Here is a 24,909-nt window from a genome sequence, read left to right on the forward strand (position 1 = left end):
GGAAAGTCCCACCACTGACTGAGCCAAGTCCATTGACTGTGGGCACATATTCGTAGTATGCCCGGTAGACTAAGTAATCTACAGGGAACTATCGTTGTTTCCAATATGGCAATAAACCTGGCCGAGGTGCCTTGGTACCTTACTAGACTCTGTGGTCATTGGGGGTTCTCTTCGAGTCTGCTGTGTCAGCTATCTTCGAAGAGCTGGGACAGCACAGAGGGAACACAAGCACACAGCCGAGTGATATCAACACTGAACAGAGCAGAGCACCACACCGGTAGCATCTGACAACAGAGCCTGATTATAAGCAGTACACTCATCCAATCAGGGAATAGAAAAAATATCATGTGCCCATCTCCATTTTCAAATGAGTATGAAACAATAACCATAGAGTACACAAAAATCAAAAAAGTTCAAAAATTGTGAATAATCTGTTCAAAAATTAAAAAACAACAAATTTGTTCAATGAACATTGAAAGAACAGAAGAGAAATGAAACAAATAAATAATTTGTTATGAATTAGTCACTTAGCCCTGATCAACACCTAAACCCAGACCCAAATTCAAACATTCAGTTTCAATCTCTCTACTAAAGCACTTGCAGTTCTTATTTTTGATTACAATGTAGCCTCATAGTTGAAATTACACAGAAAAATTATGAACTATTTAAATAAAAAATATAAAAATTACTTTGTGTAGCGATGACACTGTTTGGAAGGAAGCTCCTTTCTTGCGTTTCTTTTCTGTACTGTGATCAACTAAAAAAATTGAAATACATAAAGGACAGCTCAATCAAATGTAATATTCAGCTAAGAGATAAAGTCAGTAAAAACATTTCCAGAAGTACAATGTAATTAATATTTGGAATCAAGGTAAAATTAAAGTCATGTGAGTCTCTTTGGTCCTCAAGTGTTGTACAAAAGAAATCCAGTATTCCCAAACTTTAAATATTAAAGCCTTTTGTTTAAGGCTTTTGGTGACACGTGCTAAAGCACTCTCTTCCTTTCCATGGTTTTCATCAGAAACTTTCGCAAATTTACTGCATTATAGTTTCTCTACAGTCATATATGGTGTTAACTATTCATTTATGTAAACATGCCCCATAATAAGGGCATAAAATGAATTTCTGACAAAATATTAAGTAGTTTGGGATTCATTTATTTTGATTTCATACTATCAGATATATTCAGAAAAATGTCAAACTAAAGAAAATGACTAACCTGATCACAGAGCATGTGAACTATAGAATGTATATGGTCAGGCATTTGTCACCTGAGCACAACAGGCCATGTCAAGGAAAGTGAAAAGTACCATGTGTTATTCTCAAAAATACATCTCTCTCGCTGGTGACCGTGCCAAAAATAGCTATTCCTTTTGACTGGCACGGTGTGCAAGACAAGGTAGCACTCCTGGGACTGATGCTCTGTGGCAGATAGGCACTTTGCTACCTGCAACAGTTTTCTGGAGGCATGTGGGTCTTTGTTGTTTTTATTCTGCTCAGTTTCTAAACCACATTATGAAGTCTGCAGTTTTTACTTCTTTCATATGGAATTTTATGATTCATGACAACTACATCTATATAAATGAGGTTTGTAATAAATAGGCCGTAAGTGATTGTGACTTTAGGACATAACAGCTACATCTCTGTAATGAGTGCCAGTCCCATTTCCTTAATATCAATTTTATGGAAGCTTGTGACTTGCCTTACCCCAAATCAAACAGCTCAGTAAAAGAGAGTGTTTATTTCATAACTACTAGAAGCCTCATGAAAACCTATTCTTGCAAGTTTTTCCTACCTAATTTTGAAGACATTAGAGGTTTGGAGAAGCACTACGCAGGTATCATTCAGATTGTCCATCATTGATCCAAGAACATTTTGATCATATGAATTTTTATTATCACAGCAAGCGCATTCTCCTAGTTTAAGTATTGCTTTAGTTTAGACACTGTTTGGAAGCTTTGTAATTCAGCTAGAGAGAGAGCCATAATTTGGAGACATGACCTATTTTGTTGATAAACAATCATTTATGCATTTGTGTGCATCACTTGCACACCACTAGTGAGACTTTGCATATTTAATTCCCATTGGCCTGCTCAAACTGAGTGCCCATATACATATAGGCTATGCATGCAGAGAATCCAACAACTGTGTGCCAAAATGGCTCAAAGGAATATACATACAAATGACAGGCACACAGACAAACTGTGATAAGGCTTCTTAGATGCCATGCTCATTTAATTGATGAAAAAATGCCTGATTTAATGGCAGTCAGTGAATGCCTATAGTATGCTTTTGTGTTTTAAATTCCTTTCCAAGCATGTGCCCAGGAAGTGAAGGCAAATCCTTGTAAGATTATTCTACTTACCGGAGTCAGCACTGACATAGTTTTCAAACAGGCTTGCTAGCAGTTTGTTGGCAGATTTTTGAAAAATGCCCACCACAGTTTCATTGAGTGGGTCTTTGTTTTTCTCAAGCCAGCCAATGATGTTATAGGGCACCTAAGAAAGAACCATGTGGTCCAAAATTTAAGAAAAATAAACCATGTCAAACATTTTCCTCGGTAGTCTGTATCTCACACTTTCTTCCTCACAAGCAGTTACAGTTCTTTACAGCTTGGTTTGAAATTAATGGCACAAGCTTTATCCTGTAAAACACTTAATAGGGAATCACTGTCATGAGCCATACCTGCCAGTGAGTCTCCAATTCTCTGCTTCCTGATCTCACTCCCAACCGTTCCCCATCTGAATCCTCTATATCCCCTCCCAATCTTGCAATTCCCTCATCTTTCCTGTGCCTTAATGTGTTCTGTGGCCCCACAAGCCACTAGAAAGAACTCCATATGCCCCAGGTGGGTGTATCTTGAACCAGATCTTGAGAACTGCTAATAGAACAGACAAGTTATGGTCCTATATTACAACAATAGGCCCTTTACTATTCCAGAGCTCTCTATTGGATTTTCTGATGTAAACCTCTTAACTGAAGTCTCTTAAAAAGATACTATTCCTGGCTCTGCCAATGACCTACAGGGTGACCTTAAGCAACTCACAGCCACCCATGCCTCAGTTTTCCCACCTGTAAAATGGGGATAATTGACTTCCTTTCTAAAGTGCTTTGAACTCGCCAGACAAAAAGTGCTATATAAAAGATGGATATTAATTATATTATTATTAAATATACAAGTAGGTTGAAGTTCAATGGCACTCTGAATAGTGAGTCTAAAAGTGGCCTCATGGCGTGTCTACATTTTCTCAGTGACTTCATATCAGATTTGCTCCATTTGAGTAAAAGATGTTTTTTCTTTTGCCTCATTCTGAACTCAGAATGAGAAACTGGGTTTATTCTGATTCATGTATCACCTTTACCACCCATCTGCGACAGATTCTGCCGTTAGACCTTAATTAATAATCCGGTTAATTGTGCAAGGGGGAGAACAGAATTCATCTTACTTTTAGCTGTGTTGGCTCTGCAGCACTAACAGAAGTAAAAATCAGTAAAACCTTAGTTTGGTTGTCAATATAGCCACATATGACTGAATTTGTCCAGGGAATCAATATGTCAAGTAAGATGGCAGCATTTTTATATGGTCACTTTTCTGAAGGTGAGTAACTTAGGGTGATTTCACAGACAAGACTAGAAACACCTTGGCAACTCTTCACTTTAAACCACCATGTGCCCTCCTTAACTTGACCAGTTATATCCACGTTTTGATTCATCTGGATCCCTGTATCTCAATGTGCTATAATATCTAGGGCACAGGGGATGATGTTATCCTTATTTCTGACTGGCCCGTTTTTTAAACTCTTTTTAATATAACCTTTATTTATTTTTGTGGCTATGAGATGAATCCATTTGGAATAGTTCTAGTATTTCTGATGATACTAGAAACTTACCGCACCAGCATAATGAAGAAGTTCAAAGTGAGCTTCATATTTCCTTTTCTTGTCAATCCGAGGTTTCTGAAGGTTGGGTGACTTGCCAAGATGGTTGTCATAAAGTTTGGCTTTGAATGTCATATCTGTAGCCTTTGGGAACATGCACTCCTCTTCCAGGATAGACAGGATGCCCAATGGCTATTGATCCAAAGAGATTTTAATAAGAAAATTTTTAGGATTCAGTTTTTATGATTAAGCAGATTTTAGTAGCTGTGTCACAGCTAGGCTTGACTTGATGGAATTCCATGTTCACAGACATTCCTTGTCATACTGAGTGGGTGACTCATGTTTATTCTGTTAAATCAGCAAGCAGACTTTTGACAGCTCACTATGAAACTTCTGCCTTGAGAGGTTTTACACTGACTTCTCATAGCATTTTATATGGACTTTCAGATTTTGCTTTATTAACTTCCAAGGCATTTGACTGATATTTTAGAGTTGGTCATGCTGGACCTGATCCAACCCCCACTGAAGCCAATGGAAAAAGACTATTGATGCCAGTTGGAGGATACCACCATCTTCAGCGGGAGCGATCAGGTTCACAGTATGCTCCATATTTTTTCCCAAGAAAGGACAACTATTTTGTCAGGGCTGGAGACATTTTGTTTGGTAGTGACTAGGACCATAAAACTCCACCATGACAAGAATGCTCAGCCTCCCTCATTGCCTGCTCCGAGTACTGACACAACAGTGCTCAAATCTTCATTTTTCCTGTCAGGTCTGCAGAGGTTATGTGGCAGAAGGAGAGATGCTGCTAGGGCTCATGAACTGACCAGGTCCAGCAGATATTCATGAAAGGAGGAAGAGGAGAGGCATGGCCAGAGTTGGGGAAAGAATGGACTGAAATTAAGAAGAAACTATGAAACTCTGCTTTGAACCACAGAACAGGGAGGGCTTTGTATACTAATATTTATTGTATTATTCCTATTGTAATAATGCCTAAAGACCACAATCAGGATCTCATTCTGTGAGGTGCTCTACACACAGATGAATCCCAGCCCCTGCCTTGGTCAGCTTACAATTTAGTTTGAGGCAGCCAAAAGTGGGACAAACTAAAGGAGAGAAGTGAGGGAAAGAGAAGGTGAGGGCAAAAGAAGATACGACCATATAGCTACACAAGCTAGCTGTTGCATAACTTGATAGATTCTGTTGGTTCCATCGCTCTCTCTCTCATTTAGGCATCCTAAGTGTCACACAAATTAATCCTCCTTAGATTTTGCTTATATTGCAGAAAGGAGAAGAACTAGAGCTTTTGTTTGTTCAGCTACTCCCATCACTAAACCTACTTTAACACTGGAAATAAAAAAAGTCTCCAAGGAGAGCATTATGCTTGAAAATGGGTCTGAACATACATGCCTTTGTGCTCTTGTACGTACCTTTTCAATTAGGTCAATGCAGGCCTGCAAGTCCAAGCCAAAATCAATGAATACCCATTCGATGCCTTCCTTTTTGTATTCTTCTTGCTCCAAGACAAACATGTGGTGATTGAAAAACTGTTGCAGTTTTTCATTTGTGTAATTGATGCAAAGTTGCTCAAAGCTGTTATACTATGATGTAGAAGGGGAAGAGAGGGAAACAGTCACACAAAATTAAATATGAACAGAGTTCAGTGGAAGGGATCAGGCATGGAAGAAATGTTCTAAATCTAAACCTATGTTTCAAGTAACTGCCAGAGAGGCTACGGGGGAGTTTGTCAGGTTAACTGCTTCCTAATGTGCAGTACATAGATACATGAGAATTTCCAGATTTGATCAGAAAACTAGTCCATCGAGTTCATTATCTTCCTCTGGCAACAGTTAAAACCCAGTGCTTCCTAGGAAAGCAAAATCAACACATCAGCCAATTTGTGAAGCATTGTGCATGGGAAGTAACATTCCTTCTTGGCCCCTGTGGTAATTTACTTTCTGGATCAGGTGATTTGATCACTAGAGACATTTAGGATCTCTAGTGCTGCCAAAGCCCCAAAAAATATACACCAACATTCCTTTGACGTGAGTGGCAAGTCAATAGAAAGCAGCATCACAGAGAGTCAGAGCAAGGGCTGACAAAATGAGTGGTTTACACTGACCTGGTAAATAAACAAAGCACTATTGCCATCCAGTGTCTCAATTAATTTCAAGCAGACTTTCTACAACCAGGTGTTTCTGAATGTGAGTGGGTACAGGACCATTACTTGGTTTGCAGTGAACTAGGAATTAAGTCCAGTTTAGCTCTCTCCTCCTCCTTGTATAGGTGTCCCCAGAAGACTAAGCAGGAAAGGATACCAATGGGAAGCCTGGACTCCATACCAGCATTCCCAGGACTAGGCTGAACTCCAAGCTGTGGAATCTTTCAGTATATTTTCTAGTTATGTTGGCATATATTGAATTTCCTCCTTGTAAATACTGCCCTCTAGCCTTCAAGAATATATTTTGAGGAAGAGGCCTTAGCAATCAAGATCCTTTACTCACACACTTCAGTTTACAAAGACATTATAATGAAACATGAGCAATATCACAGAACATAATAAGTTTCCTCTCTAAGATAAAGAATAAAATACCCTAAATCACACCTTATTCCAGTCAACTTCAAATGCATGAGTCAAGAGCAGATGAGACAGAAGTCTTACTTAACTTTTGGAGCTGACCATCTTTATTGAATGTCCCAAACCTCCCCAATTCAAGCATGCCCAATCTTGCAAGGTGCTGAGTGCCACCAATGCCCACTGATATCAATACCTTTGCAGATTCTTGTTCATGATTCTCTCTTCAGTCACATTTGTTCTTTACCCTACCATTCATTTAGAAGATAGATGAAACTCAAGAACTATTGCTAAAAAGCATTTGGTGGCTTTCAGCTGAGTCCTTACCAAACAATACTCACATCAAAGATTTCAAAGCCAGCAATGTCCAAGACCCCAATGAAGAACTGTCTTGGCAGCCTAGTGTCCAAGGTCTTGTTAATACGGATCACTAGCCACTTGAACATTCGATCATACACTGCCTTGGATAAGGCTCCAACAGCATACACAACCTAAAGGACAGGTGTCAAACGCAGTTATCAGATAATCAGGATGACTATATGCCTTTACAGTACACAATACTTCTCATCTCAGGGCATTTTAGCTATTAGACCTCTACATGTAGTTTGAGGAGTGTTTTGCAGTAATCCTGACTCTGAGTGACAAATGCCTAATGAAATTAGGAAAGCTTTCCCCATAAGCTGTGCTGCACCTTATTTCTGTAGCACTAGTAATAATGTATTTTATTAAATCTATTTATCTGGGGCCAAATCACAGCCTTACCCCATTGTTTACTGAAGAGCTGGACAGCACCTTGCAACTTGGGATAACACGACAACCCTGGAATGCAGCTAGAATCTGGAGAGGGAAGCAGACCACCACTGATGGCTGTGCACCCTTCTACTGACTCATGAGGGCTCTGTAATCCAGGCCCATGGTGGTGCGGTCAAAGAGGCCCGCTATCTCCCTGAATGTGGTGGGAATAGAAGAGGTCCTCCAAGATGCAGGGGATCTGAATGGATCTGAATAGCCCAAGTTTACCATTGGCTAACTGCTCCTTATGTTTTGGGAAGTGCCATGGACCTCAAACTTGTGTCTGTGATGGCTAACTGTCTGTGATGGAAGGGACACTCAAAATATTAAAATAACCCCACACAACTAAACACACTAAATAGCATCAGGCAATGCTTCTTCATTATCCTCTCAAATAGCCAACTGTGCCAAGAGGAGAGGATGCACATAATATCTGATGGTGCTCTTATTATGAATCCTATGCCAGTACCTTGTCTTCAGACACCCATTTTCATTGTAACCTAAACTCTTCAGCACTATCCATACCGTTACTACTCCAACTTTTCAGAGAAACAACAGCACTAACTTAATGCCTTCTTTACTAGGTAAATTCAGAGATACTAATGTGTGAGGTTGCTCTGATCCAGTCTGGGACTTTTGGGTTCTAAATTATGTAAGACCAATGAATAAATAACAATCCAGTTCTCCTAGGTGACTAATTGAGATCCAGAGTTAGATACACTTATTTGTGGTTTACGCAAGTGGTTTCCTTGAGTGGGTGCTGCTATTACATAATGGAAACAATGCTACTGGAAAATATCCTCCTTCCATTATTCCCCTGTAGCACTGCCCTTGGGCTCATTACCCTATATCACTTTTAAAAATTATTAATGGCAAGAACCTACTCTGTGACCCAGATACCAACAATAGTGCAGTCAGAGGCCGAGTAGCACATGGCAGCAGCACAAAGCAGACTGCTGGACTGAGCCCCTTACTTGGAAAAGAGATCCAGGACTCAGGAGAAGATGAAAAACAAAAGTCCAGTTGGGAGAGTATCCATTGTATGCCAGGACAAATGGTGAAGAAAGGACAAGGTGGGAGTTGCCCATTTTAGAGTTGCCAAAAGTTTTGACAGAACTGGGCCCAATTCAGTTTTAAATCTACCCATGGCCAACACAATTATTAAAAAAAACAAACATGGGTTTTAGTACATGATTGAAATGCCATTTCCACAAATCAACAAGCTGTCTGCACCCGGGAAAAAAATTGTTTTCCAGGACCCTCCTCCCTCCCTTTGAGATGAGATTTAATTTTGGATTATAAGGAGATAAATTAGAAGAGAGTCCAGTGCTTGTATAATGCACAAAGACATTACATTAATATGTTAGCTATCTTTTCTTTGTGTAAAGTTCTACAGCAAAAAGTTGTCAGCTTGTAGAGCAGACGTCCAGTCTGTTGGATCAAATGCCTTGAAAGGTTCTTCTCACCTGTTCGACACTTTGACCTTTGGTGACATACTCATTTCCAACTTTCACTCTGGGGTGCAACAAACCCTTAGCCAAATCAGAGGAGTTAAGTCCCATCAGGTAAGCAGCTTTATCAGTACCTAGTCCAAAGAAACAGGATTTCAAATTAATTTTAATTGATACTTGAAAACATGCCTGCACAAGAACAGGAATTAGATCTATCAATTTCTAAACAGAGAAATTGGATAATGGCTTCTGAATTATTTCTAGGTTTGCCTTACTTTCAGTGCCATCAGTCTCTGCTTGCTCCTCCCTGGGTCTTTGTTTAAATTTCATGTTCCCAAAGTGCATGATCGAACCAGTAAGCTTGTAGGCACCATACTTTTCATCGGGAATAAAGCCCAAGATGTCCATGGCTTGCTATAAAAAGGAAACACAAGAGAATATTTTGTTACTTGCCTCTTTGATAACACCAGCATCTTACAGTTCCATAAGGTGTCTCTGAATGGCCGGCATTACAAACTGTTCTGGAGAGCCTCTCTGAAACAGGAGCTATTGTAACAGTCTTGAGACCACTCATTACAAGGGGTGTTACTTAGTCCCACCAGAAATCCACATTCTTCTTCATGTCTCCAACCCCATGGGCCTTTTATATGAAAGTGGAGAAGATTTTGTGCCCAGGAACAATACCTGCAGATGTTCAAGCCCAAATTGTAAGGATTATGATGTGAAACAATTAACACCTGGGCTCCACTCCTGCTTCCATTCACATCAATGGTAAAAATCCCACTGATTCCAATTAGAGAAGGACTAGGCTACTGACAGCACTCTTGTATCAAGCAAATGCCAAATTAACAAGGCCTTACATCTGTTGCCATCAGCTCTTCTCCATCATCCAAATTGTCCACAGTCACTGCCCCTTGTGAACTAAAGTGGTAGTCATAGGGATTGGTAGACACCAGCAACATATCTGCAAAAGAACCACCAGTCAAGCAGTGCCACTCCAAATGACCTGAAACTGATTCAAGATGAAAAAGAATCCACTGTTTGACATCTCTCTCTCTCTCTCTCTGTACAACTTCACAAGCACTTAGAGCACGCATCTCCTGAAGAGACAGTTTTTTGTTTTAAAAAGAGGAAACTAAGACTTGAAAACATTCAGAAGTTACACCCTGTAGGCATTTTCTACACACAGGTAGTCAGCTGGTACCCTCTCATAATCCCAATTTCACCAGGCAAGAACATTGTTTTCATTATCTGTGATTGGCTATTGACTGTAAACACAACTAGGCTATGCTAAAATATCTTATTTTGGTTACCCCATCCTTTCACCCACTCCCTTGTGTTTGTTTCATTCACTTTTTATTATTGTCTTTTAGACTATAAATTCTTTGATGGAAGGACTGTCATTAACTAGACATTTGAATAGTGTTTGGCTCCGACCTTATTGAGGCAGTAAGTCAGTGGCAGAGCCAGGAATCAAACCCAAGAATCTACCCTCTCAGTTCTCATTTCAACCTCTGTACCCTACTCCCTCTTTCAGACTGGAGACCAAGAATTGGAGAGAGCAAGAATAAAAAAGTGTCTGTAATTACACATCTATTACCCAGGAAGGCTGTTTTGGAGTATGTGAACGTCATTGGTCATGCATGTGAATGTGTGTTTTGGGGCATATGCCACCTGTACATCTTTAGAGACAATAGTACCCATACATATACAGAAGAGCAAATATCCCAGCATGATCCAAGACAGGGGCGTTAGACAATAAATAAGATAGAGGACCAAGTATGAGTATTCTGTGCTCTGCCTTGTTTCCAAGATAAACTCGGAGAATAATATATTTTAAGAATCCTTGGGCTGAGCTGTCCTTCACTAAACTTGTGTTTTAGGGGAATTCTCACTATCCTGAGGAAAGTAGAAAAAATATTTCACACTGTTGTCGATTAACAACAGTGCAACTAAGCTTCTGCTCTACTGCTTACTTCTCTTCCACAATGAAAAATAAAAATTAGAGATATACATTATAGAAAGTAGTTTGCTCTGCAAATGTTTGTGGATTTGCATCCTCTGTAACAAATGTGAACACCCTAATGGCACAAGCAGGGAATTGGGTTATCTTCCTGCCTTTACTACAGATGTCCTGAGTAATCTTGGGCAAGTCCTTTAAAGGTTTTGTCCCTCAATTTTCCCACATTTTAATGGAGATAGCCCCCAAACCTTACTACCTCAGATGGTGTTTTGAGGCTTATTGTTTCTAAGATGCTTTGTGATCCCTAGCTACATAAATGTTAAGTATTACTGTTTATTATAAATAGTAGTAAGAAAAATATTTTAAAAATCCAACCTGAGATTCCATTCTCCTATTCTAACATGTAACACTTATTAACATTAGTGGGCATTCTGTATCTGCATGTCAAAATGAAAATTGCCCTTCATGTTGCTGCTATCAAAAAAACCTCATTTTAAAAGATCCACAAATTAATGACATTTCATTTTGACAGACTCCATTTTTTCGACAAGTGGAAGCATAAGGATCCTCTTGAACATAACAGTATTTTTTTGCCTTTGGCCATTTACACAATCAGGTAAGGTCTGGTTTTTTGCGCTCAACCCCCCAATATTTTAGGCTTACCTTGTAGCTCTGCTTTCTTTCCTGACAGGATTTGGTAGAAGATATGATAGGATCTTTCACCTGGCTGCTGGAAAATCACTCGGGATTTCTCCAGCAAATCTGGGTAGATAATAAAAAGTTCAGTAAGAGAAAGCTTTTTCTCGGAAGTGTCAGACACGAATTTGTGATTCTATAGCAAGGAGAACGATTGTTGCTTACAAATTTCAATATCGGCAGATGACAGCTTGCCTGTGGTTCCAAAATGGATTCTGATAAATTTACCCTAATTTTGCAAAAGAACATTCTAATTACTGCAAATAAACTGTAAAGAGGCACAACAAATATCAAAATACAATGCCTGCATGATAGTCAGACTGCTTAGGATCTATTAACTTTCTGATGTGGGGAGAGGGTATTTTCCAACAAGATATGCTGAATGTACCAAATGTAGAGCTTAACTGAGTTATATATTATGCTTAACAGTTTTCAAAGCCGAAACAAAAACACACACTGTTGCGCATGTTTGTTTAGGCTTTGAAAAATGTTAAGCACAATGTATAAGTATGTTAATCATAATACTTAGTAGATTTTTTTATATATTACACTCGCAAACACACTCAAAAAATACCTGTGAGAAGGCAAGTATTATCATACACATTTGACAGACTAATATACAAACAGGTCCACCTAGCAAGTCTATGTGGTGTTCAACTGCCTGTTGCATCTTCACATTTTCCTTGGTTTGGGTGGCCATCTAACTCAGGCGGAGCAGTGAGGCCATCAATGATAGTGGCTCTCTCCTGACCACTGTTCTTCTTCCACTTCCCTGTTGGATTGTTACTTCTGGTCTTGTCCTTACAACATGCTGCCCAAGCTGTTCTACCCACTAGCTTATCAAAACAGGGCTGTTGTTTTCATGGTCCCTTGCTCTTGGAATTTGCCCAGAAAATAGGGCTCAATATCTCATTAAATTGTACCCAAATTATTTACTTCAGCTGTTGCATGCCCTGTTTAATCATGTGCAGTCTCTGTGGTGAAAAGGGCTACTATATGTGTACCGCCCTCTCTTTTTAAGTTATGCTCTTTGATGTGGCATTTTTTTAACATCATCAACAGTATTTTTTCTTGATTTGATCATTGTTAGTTACATTTCAACCATGAAGCAATCCAAGCACCTCAGTGGAGGAAATGACTGGCACTTTATAAATAGGATGAATAGATTATTATTATTATTACCACATTACATACTATTATTCTATATGTTATGAATAAGGGCAGGTTAACAGGACATTTGAACTACAGACTGGACTTACAAAACGTGAGGAGTTGTCATTTCTCAGGGTTTTGGCATTCCCAAAGGCTTCTAAGGCAGGATTTGCTTGGATGATTTGATCTTCCAAGGTTCCCTAAAAATCAAAGGGTTGAAACACGGTTAATAACCATCAGCATATAAACACATTATACAAATCTAATTCAACATGTGTAGCTCACACTTGTAGCTAGTACAGCCTGGACAGAGCACAGGAGCAAGATTCTCAGCCCTCAATATTCTAAAATCCTTGAATCCTAATAGCTGTCTTCTAGATTTCATGCTAAATGGCAACTGAGAACAAGTAAACCAACCCTGTTTTTGAAGGGCTATAGCACAGGTGTATATGGAAGTGTGTACATGTATGGGAGACACTATAGAATAAAGTCAGAAGCATTGACTAAATAACAGATACATTAGTACTGGTTGAAGGCACTCAAAATTCCTAATAGGTAAGATTTTCAATCACAGCTAGAGGATTTAGAACTTCACATAACTCCCATTAATTTAAATTAGCTTATGACTATGTGCTGAAGTGAACTTAATTTGAATAGTCTAGGCTCAGTCGGAATATGGGATAATAGAGAATGGAATTATATTAAACAGAGGCTCATGACCTGCCCTTGCAAACTAAGTACCATTTTCAGATTGAAAATATGAGACAAAATAGTGAAGTCATCTACTTACCCCAGTCCTGGTGGCTGGTTGCTACCAAAGGAGCAATAATAACAACAAACAACAACAACAACCACCAAACAAACAAAAAAGAAAGAAAGAAAGAAAGAAAGAAAGAAAAAGGGGGACATTATGATTACTACCATGAAGGAGTTTATGAAAGACTGAAAGATTAGCAAGGATTAGAGATCTAGTCAGCACAAACCAGGCATGCTCTAGGCATATACAGCTCACACATTTTGTGGGGAGTGGGGCCAGAGGTGAAACTAAGCCAGTCCGGTTTGGTGTGCCGACGAGGGCCAGTACACCATGCTGGACTGGACCGGCTTCCCCAGGATGGCAATTTAAAGGGCCTGGGGCTCCCTGCAGTGGCTGGAGCCCCGGGCCCATTAAATTGCTTCCAGAGCCCTGGCTTAGCAGCGGCAGGGCTCTGGCAGTGATTTAAAGGGCCTAGGGCTCCTGCTGCTGTGGGAACCCCCAAGCCCTTTAAATCACTGCTGGAGCCCTGCCGCTGCTGCCAGGGGGCTCCGGCAATGGGGCTTGGGTGGTGCTTTAAAGTGCCTGGGGCTCCCTGCAGCAGCAGGAGCCCTGGACCCTTTAAATCTTGATTTAAAGGGCCCTGGTATTTAAAGGCCTTGCCTCTTCTGGTTGAGGTCCCACCCCCTGCTCAGGACTCTGGAGTACCGGTAAGGCCTTTAAGTTACTTTCACTCCTGGGTGGGGCTCACTAACAGCACCCCCTCTCTCAGTGCATACTGTTGGCTTCCCTCTGCTGCTATTACCCCCTGCTCCTGGCACATCTTGGAATAGGAAAGTATGGGTCCAACCTTGTTTGTTCCCACAATCCCTTATCCAAACCAGCTGCCCCAGTGGATTCCAATCAGAACAGACAAACCGGATGCAGAGCTAAGACATGACATCAGAGAACAAGAACAAAGGGATATAAGCAGAAATAGACAAGCTTTAGAAAACTGGATCCTGTGGCATCTGAACTTCTGGAGCTGTAACATCTATTATTGATCATGATGAAGACAATGGAGATAAAGTGTTACCTCATTTATCAAACTATGGCCGAACTTCCATTTCAGTTTCCAGTCTGCATGACTCAGTGTGTATGCCCAACTGACTCCATCCCTCAAAATCAGGCACCCACCTGGTTTGCACATATAAGTTTTGCTACTGGGCACTCAGCCACCTGGTACTTGTTTTGTATGCACAAAATGAGTGCTTGCATGGTTTTGTGTCATCATCAGTCACATGTATAAAATCAGGGACTGACTGACAATTAGACCCTGTATATGCAGTATAGAGGACTCATTTAATACACCACAGAAGTGTATTCAGTGTAGAGGTGAAATGAGGCAACTTTTGGTTGAACAGCTCACAACACCACTACACAACAATATTCAAATGGAATTCCAGGCAGTGAGTACAGGCAGAATGTAACTTACCAAATTGGAATTTAGGAGAACTGGTTGAAATTTTTTTGTTAACATTCTTTTTTGGCAACCCTTTCTCCCCACTTCAAACAAACAATAAAATGGTTTTCAACAAAACAGAAGTTTTGTTGAGAAATTTTCCAAGTTTTTGACAACCAAAAACATTTTTAGTTTTTTTTAAACAAATGCCCAAAACATTCAGCAAAAAAATTAATTGAAAACAAAAAGTTCATTTTTATCTAAGTTTTTCATGGAAAAGCAAAGACAGTTCTTGATCAGCTCTAGAATCCAGTCAGCACACCAAGGCTAATGGTTTCTGGAAAAAAGTGCCATGCAGTCTTCAATAATCACAAGTGGTAGAAGCCTTGGCTTTGCTGTCCCATCTGGAAGGCAGCAGCTTCAGCAGAAGCTGTGCCCCTAACACCATGTTGAGGAAGACTACTGCTGACTCAGAAGGAGAAACACCACTTATTGAGTCATTAACACCTTTTCCTCAAGCACCCAGTCTTTTCCTTTTGGATCTCCTGTCCAAGTGGTGGTCATGTTCACTGCTGCTTAGCATGTGAGATCTGATGGTATGATTATGCACTCATAAGGTAGGTTTCACACAATAGGATAATCTTGGCCATCATTAAATAGCCCCTTGCATACTCACACTTTTTTTACCAGGTTCCCCGAGTGCTGCGACTGTGGCAAAATACTGAATGACACGCTTTGTATTCACAGTCTTGCCGGCACCAGATTCTCCACTAAAAGCAGAGGGATAATAATGACACTCCTAAACCAGCCATATTTCACCCTCCAATCCTGCCAACTCTTCATTCCTGAAAGGCTCTTCTCAGCTGCTTATTGTGTTCCTACTGCTGATGCTTGGACTTTAGAGTGGGGATTCATACCACTGATAGAATGAACAGGGATGAATATTGGCAACAGCAATAACTAATTATTCACCTGACTGGGCTCAGAAATGTAATAGTAATTTGCAATGTGTAGTGAGTTCCATCTAAGTACAGCGAGTTGCATTACAAACGTCAAGTCTCAACACTAGAGATAGGTGAATGTTACAGCCAGTAGGGTAACGGATCCAGAAAGGCAAAGTTACTTGATCAACATTACACAGCAAGTAGCTGAACTGTGAATAGTATTCAAGCACCGGGCTCTACAAACAGTGCTCTAGCCGCTAGACCATGCTCCCTACTTTGATTGTCATGGTTTGCTCCCTCCCTACATTTGACTGCCTCGTCAAAATGCCTAGTTTAAATATATTTTGTGCTGGTGAAAGTGCCAAATTAACCACTTTGGGAAAAGAGGTCTTCTATCTACCCATAGGACAGATAGAGCAAGGGCAGTAACAGCACACCTTTCATCTGTGCTGCCTTCCCAGTGTGCCTTGTGCCTGGACTGAAAGGACCACATCTGGTTCGTTAGGGAAGGGGTCACAGTGAGTTAAGTCCTGAGCCACTCATTTCACACTGGCTACCTTATAGCCATCTGATGGCAACAACTTCCAATCACAAACTCAGACTCAGACTTTAAGATCAGAAGGGACCATCATGATCATCTAATCCAGTGGTTTCCAACCTTTTTACATCCAAAATCACTTTTTGAATTTAATGGAAACCCAGGATCTACCCTGTCCCCTCCTTGAGGCCCCGCTCCACTCACTCCATCCGCCCACCATCACTCGCTCTCCCTCACCCTCCCTCACTCTCACCAGGCTGGGGCAGGGTTTCGGGAAGGAGTGTGGGCTCTGGGCTGGGATCGAGGGGTTCACAGTGTGGGAGGGGACTCTGGGCTGAGCTTGGGGTGCAGGAGGGGATGAGGGATGCAAGCTCTGAGACAGAGTTTGAGTGCAGAAGGGGGCTCTGGGCTGAGGCAGAGTGTTGACGTGTAGGAGGGGGTGCTGGCTGTGGGAGGGGGCTCAGGGCTGGGGTGCAGCCTTCTGCAAGGCAGCACTTACCTCCGGCAGCTCCTGGTCAGCGACGCAGCATGGCTGCTGCTAAGGCAGGCTCCCTGCCTACCCTGGCCCCATGCTGCTCCTGGAAGGGGCCAATGCGCTCCTGCGGCCCTTAGGGGGGCGGGCGGCATGAGATTCTACATGCTGCCTCTCTCTGCAAGCACTGCCCCTGGAACTCCCATTGGCCACAGCTCCCCATTCCCGGCCAATGGGAGTGGTGCTTGCAGAGAGAAGTAGCATGCAGAGGGAAACCCCTGACCCCCTGCCCTCGGGGCCACGCTGGCTGCTTCTGGGAGCAGTGTGGGGCCGGAGCAGGCAGGGAGCCTGTCTTAGTGGCAACCACGCTATGTCGCTGGAGATCACAATCGACTGGTTGGCCACCACTGATCTAGTCTGATCTCCTGACCATTGCAGGCCACAGAACCTCCCTCACTACCCACTCCTGTAATAGACCCTAACCTCTGGGCTGAGTTACTGAAGTCCTCAAATCATGGTTTAAAGACTTCAAGTTGCAGAGAGTTCACCATTTAAAGGTCAAGTTCAAAACAGTCACTCTAGAAATGCAAGACTGTGTACTCCATTCTTAAGCACATTGAAACTGGATGTCCAGGATGTCATTCACCTGGAAATTGCTCGGTATTCAAGGGTTAACTGAGTTTCCATCCCACTCATTCACAGACATTGCATTTCAGGAGGACTCTTTTTTTTTTTTTGCACTAACAGATTCCCAAACCAGATGAAAAATAAACACCTACGTGATCAGCATAGACTGGTTCTCTCGATCTAAGGAAAAAGAAAAGAGAAGAAAGGAAGGTTATTAAAAGTATGAGCGTAATAGGAAACAAACGAAAGGATCCAATCTTTAGAGGCCACTGTAAGTATAGCACGACATTAAATGCTCCAGTGCTTTGTCCAATCCAGTTTTAAAAGTCAAATGACGTTCATTCTGCCACTTCTCCTGAGAAACTATGCCATCATGTCAAAGCAAAATTTTCTTCCTGTTCCTCCTACACATAGCTTTGCTCACTTCCAACTGGTTCTTCTGCTCATGCCCCAGTGGACCACCCTAAATGTTTACACAGAGATGGTTCTTTTATATGTATAATTACTATACGTGCACTCAAGTTTCATTGTAGACTTAAAAAAAAAACGTGGCCAAAATTCATCTTCATTTTAATTCCACTGACCTCAGTGAGTTACACTCAGGATTTATTTGGCCCATTCTGACCATAATTGTGCCAATTGCTGATAAACCAACTTCTCTTCTGAGTCAAGTTTATGTTAACATCTCTCTGTTCTCCACCCTCTCCCATTCTTTTCCATTTGTTAGTCCCTTTTCGAGAGCAGGATGAAACTCCTGTAGTTTCTAAAAAAAAAAAATGTTAAAAATCACACGCTCCAGTAATTGCTTTTTTACATTTCCACCTGTAATAAGATTTCCTTATTGTAGCTGGCATGTGTGCACCATCACTGCCCTCTAATGGAAGGACTCAGACTTGATCAAATATTTATTGCATTGTTTCTAGTGGATATAAAGCCTAATACTACTGACTGCTAATGAGATTTTCCACTAATCCAAGAAGCAGCGCATGTGAACTTGACGCAGAAGATCCAGCATTCCTTCCTCCATGATTAGGTGTTCAGATTAGTGTAGAATAGGTGCATAGATGATGCACATATAGTTTAGACCAGTGGCTCTCAGACTTATTTGATAACTTCCCCCTTCTTCGTGTCTGTAGTAGGTTATACCCCCCAGCCAGAAAAGTACATACACTGATTAAAAAAACAACAACCCACCATGCAACTCTCACTAATATTAAAACAGTAAGACATTGATTCAATCCGAGCCAACGATCCATTGTAATAAGAGCAAAAGCAAAACTGTGATTGTGGTTGATGCTTACAATTAAATGTGCACGTCACACTTAATTGTAAGCACCTGTGTAGTAACAGCCATTAATTTGTGGCTCTCCCTCATTTTTACCTCTAGTTTGGTTTCCCCTCAATTTGTTAAAATCCTCTGCAACCAACTACTCTTTGAAAGTGAACCAGCATTTCCTCAACTACAGAAATAGTATGGCCTTCAGAAAGTAATGAAAAGACAGACAGCTCTGAGCTTTGCGCCAAGGATTTCAGACAGGTTGCATCAAAACAAAAAATCAGATACTTATTTTCAGATAACATATTATGAAGGTGGGTTGCCAACTTTCTAATCACACAAAACCGAACACCCTTGTTCCACTCCTAGCCCCGCCCTTTCCCCAAAGCCCTGCCCCTGCTCACTCCATCCCCACCTCCCTCCACTGCTCACTCTCCCTCACCCTCACTCACTTTCTGTGGGCTGGGGAAGTGGGTTGGGGTGCAGGAGGGAGTTCAGGGTGCAGGCTCCAGTTGGGCAGCACTTACCTTAGGCAGCTTCCGGAAGTAGCTGTCATGTCCAGCTCAAAGGCAGAAGGGCCAGGGAATTCTGCATGCTGTCCACGCCTTTAGGCACCGCGCCCACAGCTCCCATTGGCCATGGATGTGGCAGTGCGCCTAAGAGCCAGATGGCAGCCACATGGAGCCTGCCTTAGCCCACTGCACTGCCAACTGGACTTTTAGTGGCACAGTCAGCTGTGCTGAGTGGTGCCACCAGGGTCCCTTTTCGACCTGGCATTCTGGTCAAAAACCAGACACCTGGCAACCCTATATGAAGGTGCTCATGAACCTAGAGCTAACTTCCATTTTAACTCCTATTTTTCCTCCTCCTCTACCCCTCATTGAAGTTACTGATTTCTTTGTACGTTGAAATGCTTAAACTAGAGTGTAGGACACTTATTTTTACTGATAATTTGGAAGTTATAAGATTAAGAGGTTTATTTCCTACTTAACTGAAAGTTACGTGCCTTGAATTTTTCCTCAGGGCCTCATGATTTTTTTTTTTTTTGGTCCTCATATTTTCAGCAGTAGTAGATTTTCAAAGCTCCAATGGTCGCATAGAGAGAGCTCTTCACACACTCAGCACTGAACAATCTTTAGAAATGTTCATCATTAGGGACTGGAACCACAGAGAGTATAGGAGGAGATCAAACTAGTTTAAGCCAGTTTTATTACCCTATTTGTTTTCTATCCCTTGATTGGATAAGCTTGTTCTTCTTATTAGAAGACTTGAACAAGTCACTGGGGCTTTGTACCTCTCTGTTCTCAAGTCTAAACCCTTTTGGAGAGTACCTGGACACTCAGTGCTGGTCGGTTTCACTGTTAAAATTCTATCCAGTTAAAAAAAGAAGTGAGCATCAGTCACATAGGCAAAATAATGTAAATTCAAGTTTGAAAAGCAAATGATGCTACTTACTGCGCAGCATGTCATTGTATGCATTATCTGCAATGGAGAAGATGTGAGGGGGAGCCTCTGACCGCCTCTTGCCTTTGTATGCATTAACCACCTCTGGGTTGTAGACTGGAAGCCATTTGTAAGGGTTTATAGTCACACAGAATAAACCTGAATAGGTCTAAAAAGGAACCCAAGATGGGGAGTAAATGGCCTTTATATAGAGTGAGATTTAAGACAAATCAGTCATTTGTCAGTTTTAATATCAGTCATCCATTAGCTCTTACACAGTGCCTTTTGGCCCAGATTTTTAAAGGTATTTAGGTGCTGCTCCACTCAGCATTAAAAGGCCTAGGTGACTTAAATGACTTTCAAAAATGACTTAGGCACTTAGAGTATATGTACATTGCAATAAAAAACCCATGGCTGGCCCCTGCCAGCTGACTTGGGCTCGGTCCATGGGGCTGTTTAATTGAAGTATAGATGTCTGGGCTCAGACTGGAGCCCGCCTGTATGACCCTGTGAAGTAGGAGGGTCCCAGACTTCAGGCTGCAACCTGAGCTGGAATGTCTACACTACAGTTAAACAGCCCTATAGCCCAAGCCCGAGCCAGCCAACAAGGGCCAGCTACAGGTGCCTAATTGCAATGTAGACATACTCATAGGAGCCTAAGTCTCACTCAAAGTCACTGTCCTTTATCCATTGATATTAAAGGACTTTACAAAAGGAAGATGATAAGCGTGATCCCTGGTTAACATATGAGAAGCTAAAGAGCAGAGATGAATTCTGCTTTGAAATATGGACATGCAGCTTCCAATGATTTCAGTCAGAATTGCCTATATCAAGCTGAGGGGAAAATTTGGCCCGATTAAGTTAGTTGCTATTGAAGCTTTTCCTTGCAGTGAATAGAACTTGCAGTGATCTTTCTTTTTGGGGAGCTGCAGTACCAGGGAAGGGTTTAGAGCCAGACAAGATAGACAGACAGTGAGGCTGAAGACAGGAAAATAGAAAGCCAACTTCCCTCACCCTCTCCTGCCCCCCGCCCCGCCAAAACAAAACCAAAACCAAAACAGTTACACACATTTTAAGCTTGAGCCACTGATGCCTAAGGAACTAGGAATGTCTATGGAGGGCTCTTGATTAGTACTGAGAGCAGTATAAAATGAACCAGTCCATTCTGCTGTCCCACCCCTTGAGGCAAAAAAATCCACTGCCTTTATTTGCTTTTGTCTTTAGCTTAGTGTTCAGACACAAAATTGACCCCCCCCCCCGAATACATTTCCTTCCTGAAAATGAATTGAGGTCAATCAATTTTAGGGTCAATCAATGTTGGAAGTAGAATACGAAGTACAGGCAACGTCATTAGCATCGTGGCACTTGAGGAATACATTTCAAAACACATACGTTGAACCAATGACCCTTACATAAATCATCCAGTGGCTATAGCGCCTGTTCAAATTGTGCAGCACAGATGCCTCATTAAGATGAGTCAACATAGCCATGTCCTCAATCATGTCAAACTTCGGGGGGTTCATCGGCTGAACATCATCTTCTTTTACAGTGACGGTCTGCAGAGACAAACAAGTATAACATTGCTGGCAACTACTGTCACCTTGTCTTTCCACACTACCTACAGTGTGACATTAAAAAAAGCAACAAGTGAGCTGATGACACACCTTTAAGGAGATGCTCACATGTATTAAAGATTCCACTTGGGGATGGATTGACTACTGTATTTTTTAACCAATAGAAACTAAGCATTACTATTTTTTATTTATTTATATCAGGGGTGGGCAAACTATGGCCTGCGGGCCACATCTAGCCTGCAGGACCGTCCTGCCCGGCCTCTGAGCTCCTGGCTGGGTAGCTACTCCCAGTCCCTCTCCTACTGTCCCCCCTCCCCCACAGTCATGCCACCACACGGGCAGTGCTCTGGGTGGTGGGGCTGCATGCTCATGCAAGGCAGAATGGCAGTGTGTCTGGCTCTGGCATGGTAAGGGGACTGGGGCCAGAGGGTTGGATATGGGGCAGGTGGTTTGGGGGAAGCAGGGGACACAGAGCAGGGGGGGTGGTTGGATGGGGCAGAGATTTGGGGGAGGCAGGGGATGAGGAACAGGGGGGATTGGATGGGGGTGTGGTCCTGGGGGGGCCTGTCAGGGGCAGGGGTGTGGATAGGGGTCGGAGCAGTCAGGGGACAGGGAGCAGGTGGGGTTGGATAGGGAGTGGGGCCCCAGGGGGCAATTAGGAGTGGGAGTTCTGGGAGGGGGTAGTCAGGGGACAAGGAGCAGGGAGGAGGGTTGGATGGGCAGGGCTTCTGAGGGGGGCAGTCAGGGGGTGGAAAGTGGAAGGGGTCAGATGGAGGTGGGAGTCAGGCTGTTTGGGGAGGCACAGCCTTCCCTACCCAGCCCTCCATACAATTTCGCACCCTGATGTGGCCCTCGGGCCAAAAAGTTTGCCCATCCCTGATTTATATTCTGATATCACCCAGAGGCCTGAACTGAGATTGCGGCCCCATTGCACAAACACAGGGGGACAAACAGTCTGTGCCCTGATCTAACCACACAGGACAGACAGGGAAAACTACACAGGGTCAGACTCAAAAGGAAAACAAAGGAAGGGATGCAGCTTGCCCAAAGGTCATAGAGGAGGTCAGTGGCAGAGCCAGGAATAAGAAGCACATCTCCTCAGTCCCAGTACATCACACCCTGTGCATGACATGACACCGCCTCCCTGTGCAGGCTCTTTTACTGAAACTTCAAGAGACTCTCTCAGACCACATACATTTCTGATTCTTTGGGACCATAGAAGAAATTTTCCCAGCATGAGAAAATTCTTCAGATCAACCTGTCCTACATACATGATGTTCGCTGTTAGGGGTAACAGATGTCAGATGAGCATGAGGCATAAGAACAGGGAAAGACAGACAGAGGTGGTAAAATATGAAGTTGTATGATCCTGGAAATCATTAAGTACTATGCAGTTTAATTTTTTCCCTCTGGGATAGGATTGTTCAGTTGCGTACTTTGCTCTTCAGTACCAGAAAAGAGAAAAAATGTACAGAAAAAACAACAAAACAAAACAAAACAAAATAAAAACACACACATGGGCTGTGGCTATTAACTGGTTTGATTCTGATTACACCAATCATCAAGCATTGATAGACAAATTGAAAAATGTTCCATACCTTTCCATCCACAGTCTCAACAGTGACTTTGCCACCGCTGCTCTCTTTAATATCCCCTTCAGTATAAGCTTTCTTTTCATCAGGAATCCAACACTTCCTCTTCCCTATGGAATCAAATAGGTAATAATTGACCATATTATAGGGCTATTGATTAATATTAGTAAGATTACTTCCATACCACAAGCATACTGAAACCCTTTAGGTCATATCATACCATCAAACCAAGTGCTTGATGTCCACCAATAGCCATGGGAGCTGCATGTGTAGTTGTGGGGTATAAAGTCCCTTAATATTACTTTTATGATTTCCATTTGCAAATTCAACTTTTCTCTTCTATAGAGCCTTTCCTCAGGGTATGCAAAACATTTCACAAATGTTAATTAAGCCTCAACAACCTTGGAGAAAGGTAGGCATCATCATCAACTTACAGATGGGGAAACTGTGGCACAGATGTTAAGTATCTTCTCCAAAGTCATACAACAAACCACTATCAGAACCAAGAATAGATCCCACATTTCTTGCTTCCCAGCCATGTGGCATAATCACACTGTCACATTCTTCTAATTAGGTCTACTACTGTTTGCCGTGTAAATCATTAATAGTAGTAACAATCTGTATCCAGCTACACACATCTCCTTTCCTGGGCTAGGAGTAACTGAACTAGCTCCAAGATGTCTAAAAGCTATTACTCTTTACTATGGAATAGTAGAAACAATTTATTGATATACACAATAAATCCCTCCCCCTTATCTATGTATTTATACTCTCACTCGTTACTCTACATCAAGATCCTCTGTGAATGGCTTGCAAGAAAAATAAGTTATGGGAAATGAATCTTACAAAGTGAGGCCTGCAGACTAAATTCAAACCATACACTGTCATTAGAAAGTTAAGTCTGTGTACACAGACTAGATTTCAGGTGGATATATAGACAATAGATATACAATGCACAGGTAGCATAAATATAGATGTATTAGTCAGACCAGGGTAATTAATGTTTTTATTATAGTAGTATCAGTGTGCTACACTTTTTAAACAGACAAATATGAAAATCCCTCTCCTGAAGAACTTAACAGTTGTAATGTTCCTGTAAATCCAATTAAATATTCAGTTCACCAGCTATTTCAGGTTAACAGACCAAGCAAAGGAAAACATATCCTGTCTTACCATCAAATGCCACAGTTTGTAATATCATTATCTCCTTATCGCTCTTCCTGAGGAAAGGTGCAGCCTCCCCGAATTCCGACATGTCCATCATCTTGGCGAGTTCTCTAGACAGTGCAGCCCAAAGAGAGAAGAAAAGGGTCTAGGCTACAAAATAGAAAATTCTCTCATTTTACAATAAGTCTGAGATATGATCCAAAACATACAGAAAAAAATGATTGGGATGAAGGCTGTCAAGGGTGCCTGTAATAAGGGTGGCTACAATTTTCAAATGCAAATTTGAGAAGTCAATCATAGATTCTGGGCCACATTATATCCTCAGTTAACCTCTTCCCTTGCAAGCTCCTGGAAGTCAATGGAGTAGTAGCCATAGTTATGGGTCACAATTTTCTCCATGGGAGAATTTGGTATAGCCTTTTTTTCTGGCACAAATGGTAAACTATCATTTTAAACCAAAGTTCAGAAGACAAATGGAGAGGTGAGCTCCTGCATGTGAAAACTGACGCACTTAGTCCTGCCTGAGTCATTCACAATCAAGTGGAGGAAGGGGAAGATTTTCAAAACCACACAA

At 41.8% G+C, this 24,909-nt stretch overlaps 1 protein-coding gene across 1 annotated transcript in view; it reads right to left on the bottom strand.

Annotated features, from left to right (window-relative positions):
- The window catches only part of MYH15 (myosin heavy chain 15), a 60,067-nt gene extending 35,632 nt beyond the window's left edge, over nucleotides 1-24,435 (bottom strand). Inside the window, exons 1-18 of the mRNA XM_050956038.1 lie at nucleotides 24,342-24,435; nucleotides 23,175-23,278; nucleotides 21,415-21,558; nucleotides 20,015-20,171; nucleotides 17,436-17,463; nucleotides 15,379-15,472; nucleotides 13,298-13,318; nucleotides 12,615-12,707; nucleotides 11,521-11,584; nucleotides 11,323-11,421; nucleotides 9,557-9,660; nucleotides 8,972-9,110; nucleotides 8,712-8,830; nucleotides 6,795-6,944; nucleotides 5,309-5,479; nucleotides 3,891-4,070; nucleotides 2,366-2,498; nucleotides 690-757 (exon numbers count right to left, since the gene is read on the bottom strand). Coding sequence (XP_050811995.1) covers nucleotides 690-757; nucleotides 2,366-2,498; nucleotides 3,891-4,070; nucleotides 5,309-5,479; nucleotides 6,795-6,944; nucleotides 8,712-8,830; nucleotides 8,972-9,110; nucleotides 9,557-9,660; nucleotides 11,323-11,421; nucleotides 11,521-11,584; nucleotides 12,615-12,707; nucleotides 13,298-13,318; nucleotides 15,379-15,472; nucleotides 17,436-17,463; nucleotides 20,015-20,171; nucleotides 21,415-21,558; nucleotides 23,175-23,278; nucleotides 24,342-24,432 — 1,959 coding nt within the window. The 5' untranslated portion in view covers nucleotides 24,433-24,435. The remainder of the gene's footprint in view (nucleotides 1-689; nucleotides 758-2,365; nucleotides 2,499-3,890; nucleotides 4,071-5,308; nucleotides 5,480-6,794; nucleotides 6,945-8,711; nucleotides 8,831-8,971; nucleotides 9,111-9,556; nucleotides 9,661-11,322; nucleotides 11,422-11,520; nucleotides 11,585-12,614; nucleotides 12,708-13,297; nucleotides 13,319-15,378; nucleotides 15,473-17,435; nucleotides 17,464-20,014; nucleotides 20,172-21,414; nucleotides 21,559-23,174; nucleotides 23,279-24,341) is intronic.
- Between the last annotated feature and the right edge of the window lie 474 nt (nucleotides 24,436-24,909).

Source organism: Gopherus flavomarginatus, chromosome 1 (assembly GCF_025201925.1).
Source record: "Gopherus flavomarginatus isolate rGopFla2 chromosome 1, rGopFla2.mat.asm, whole genome shotgun sequence".
NCBI lineage: Eukaryota > Metazoa > Chordata > Testudines > Testudinidae > Gopherus > Gopherus flavomarginatus.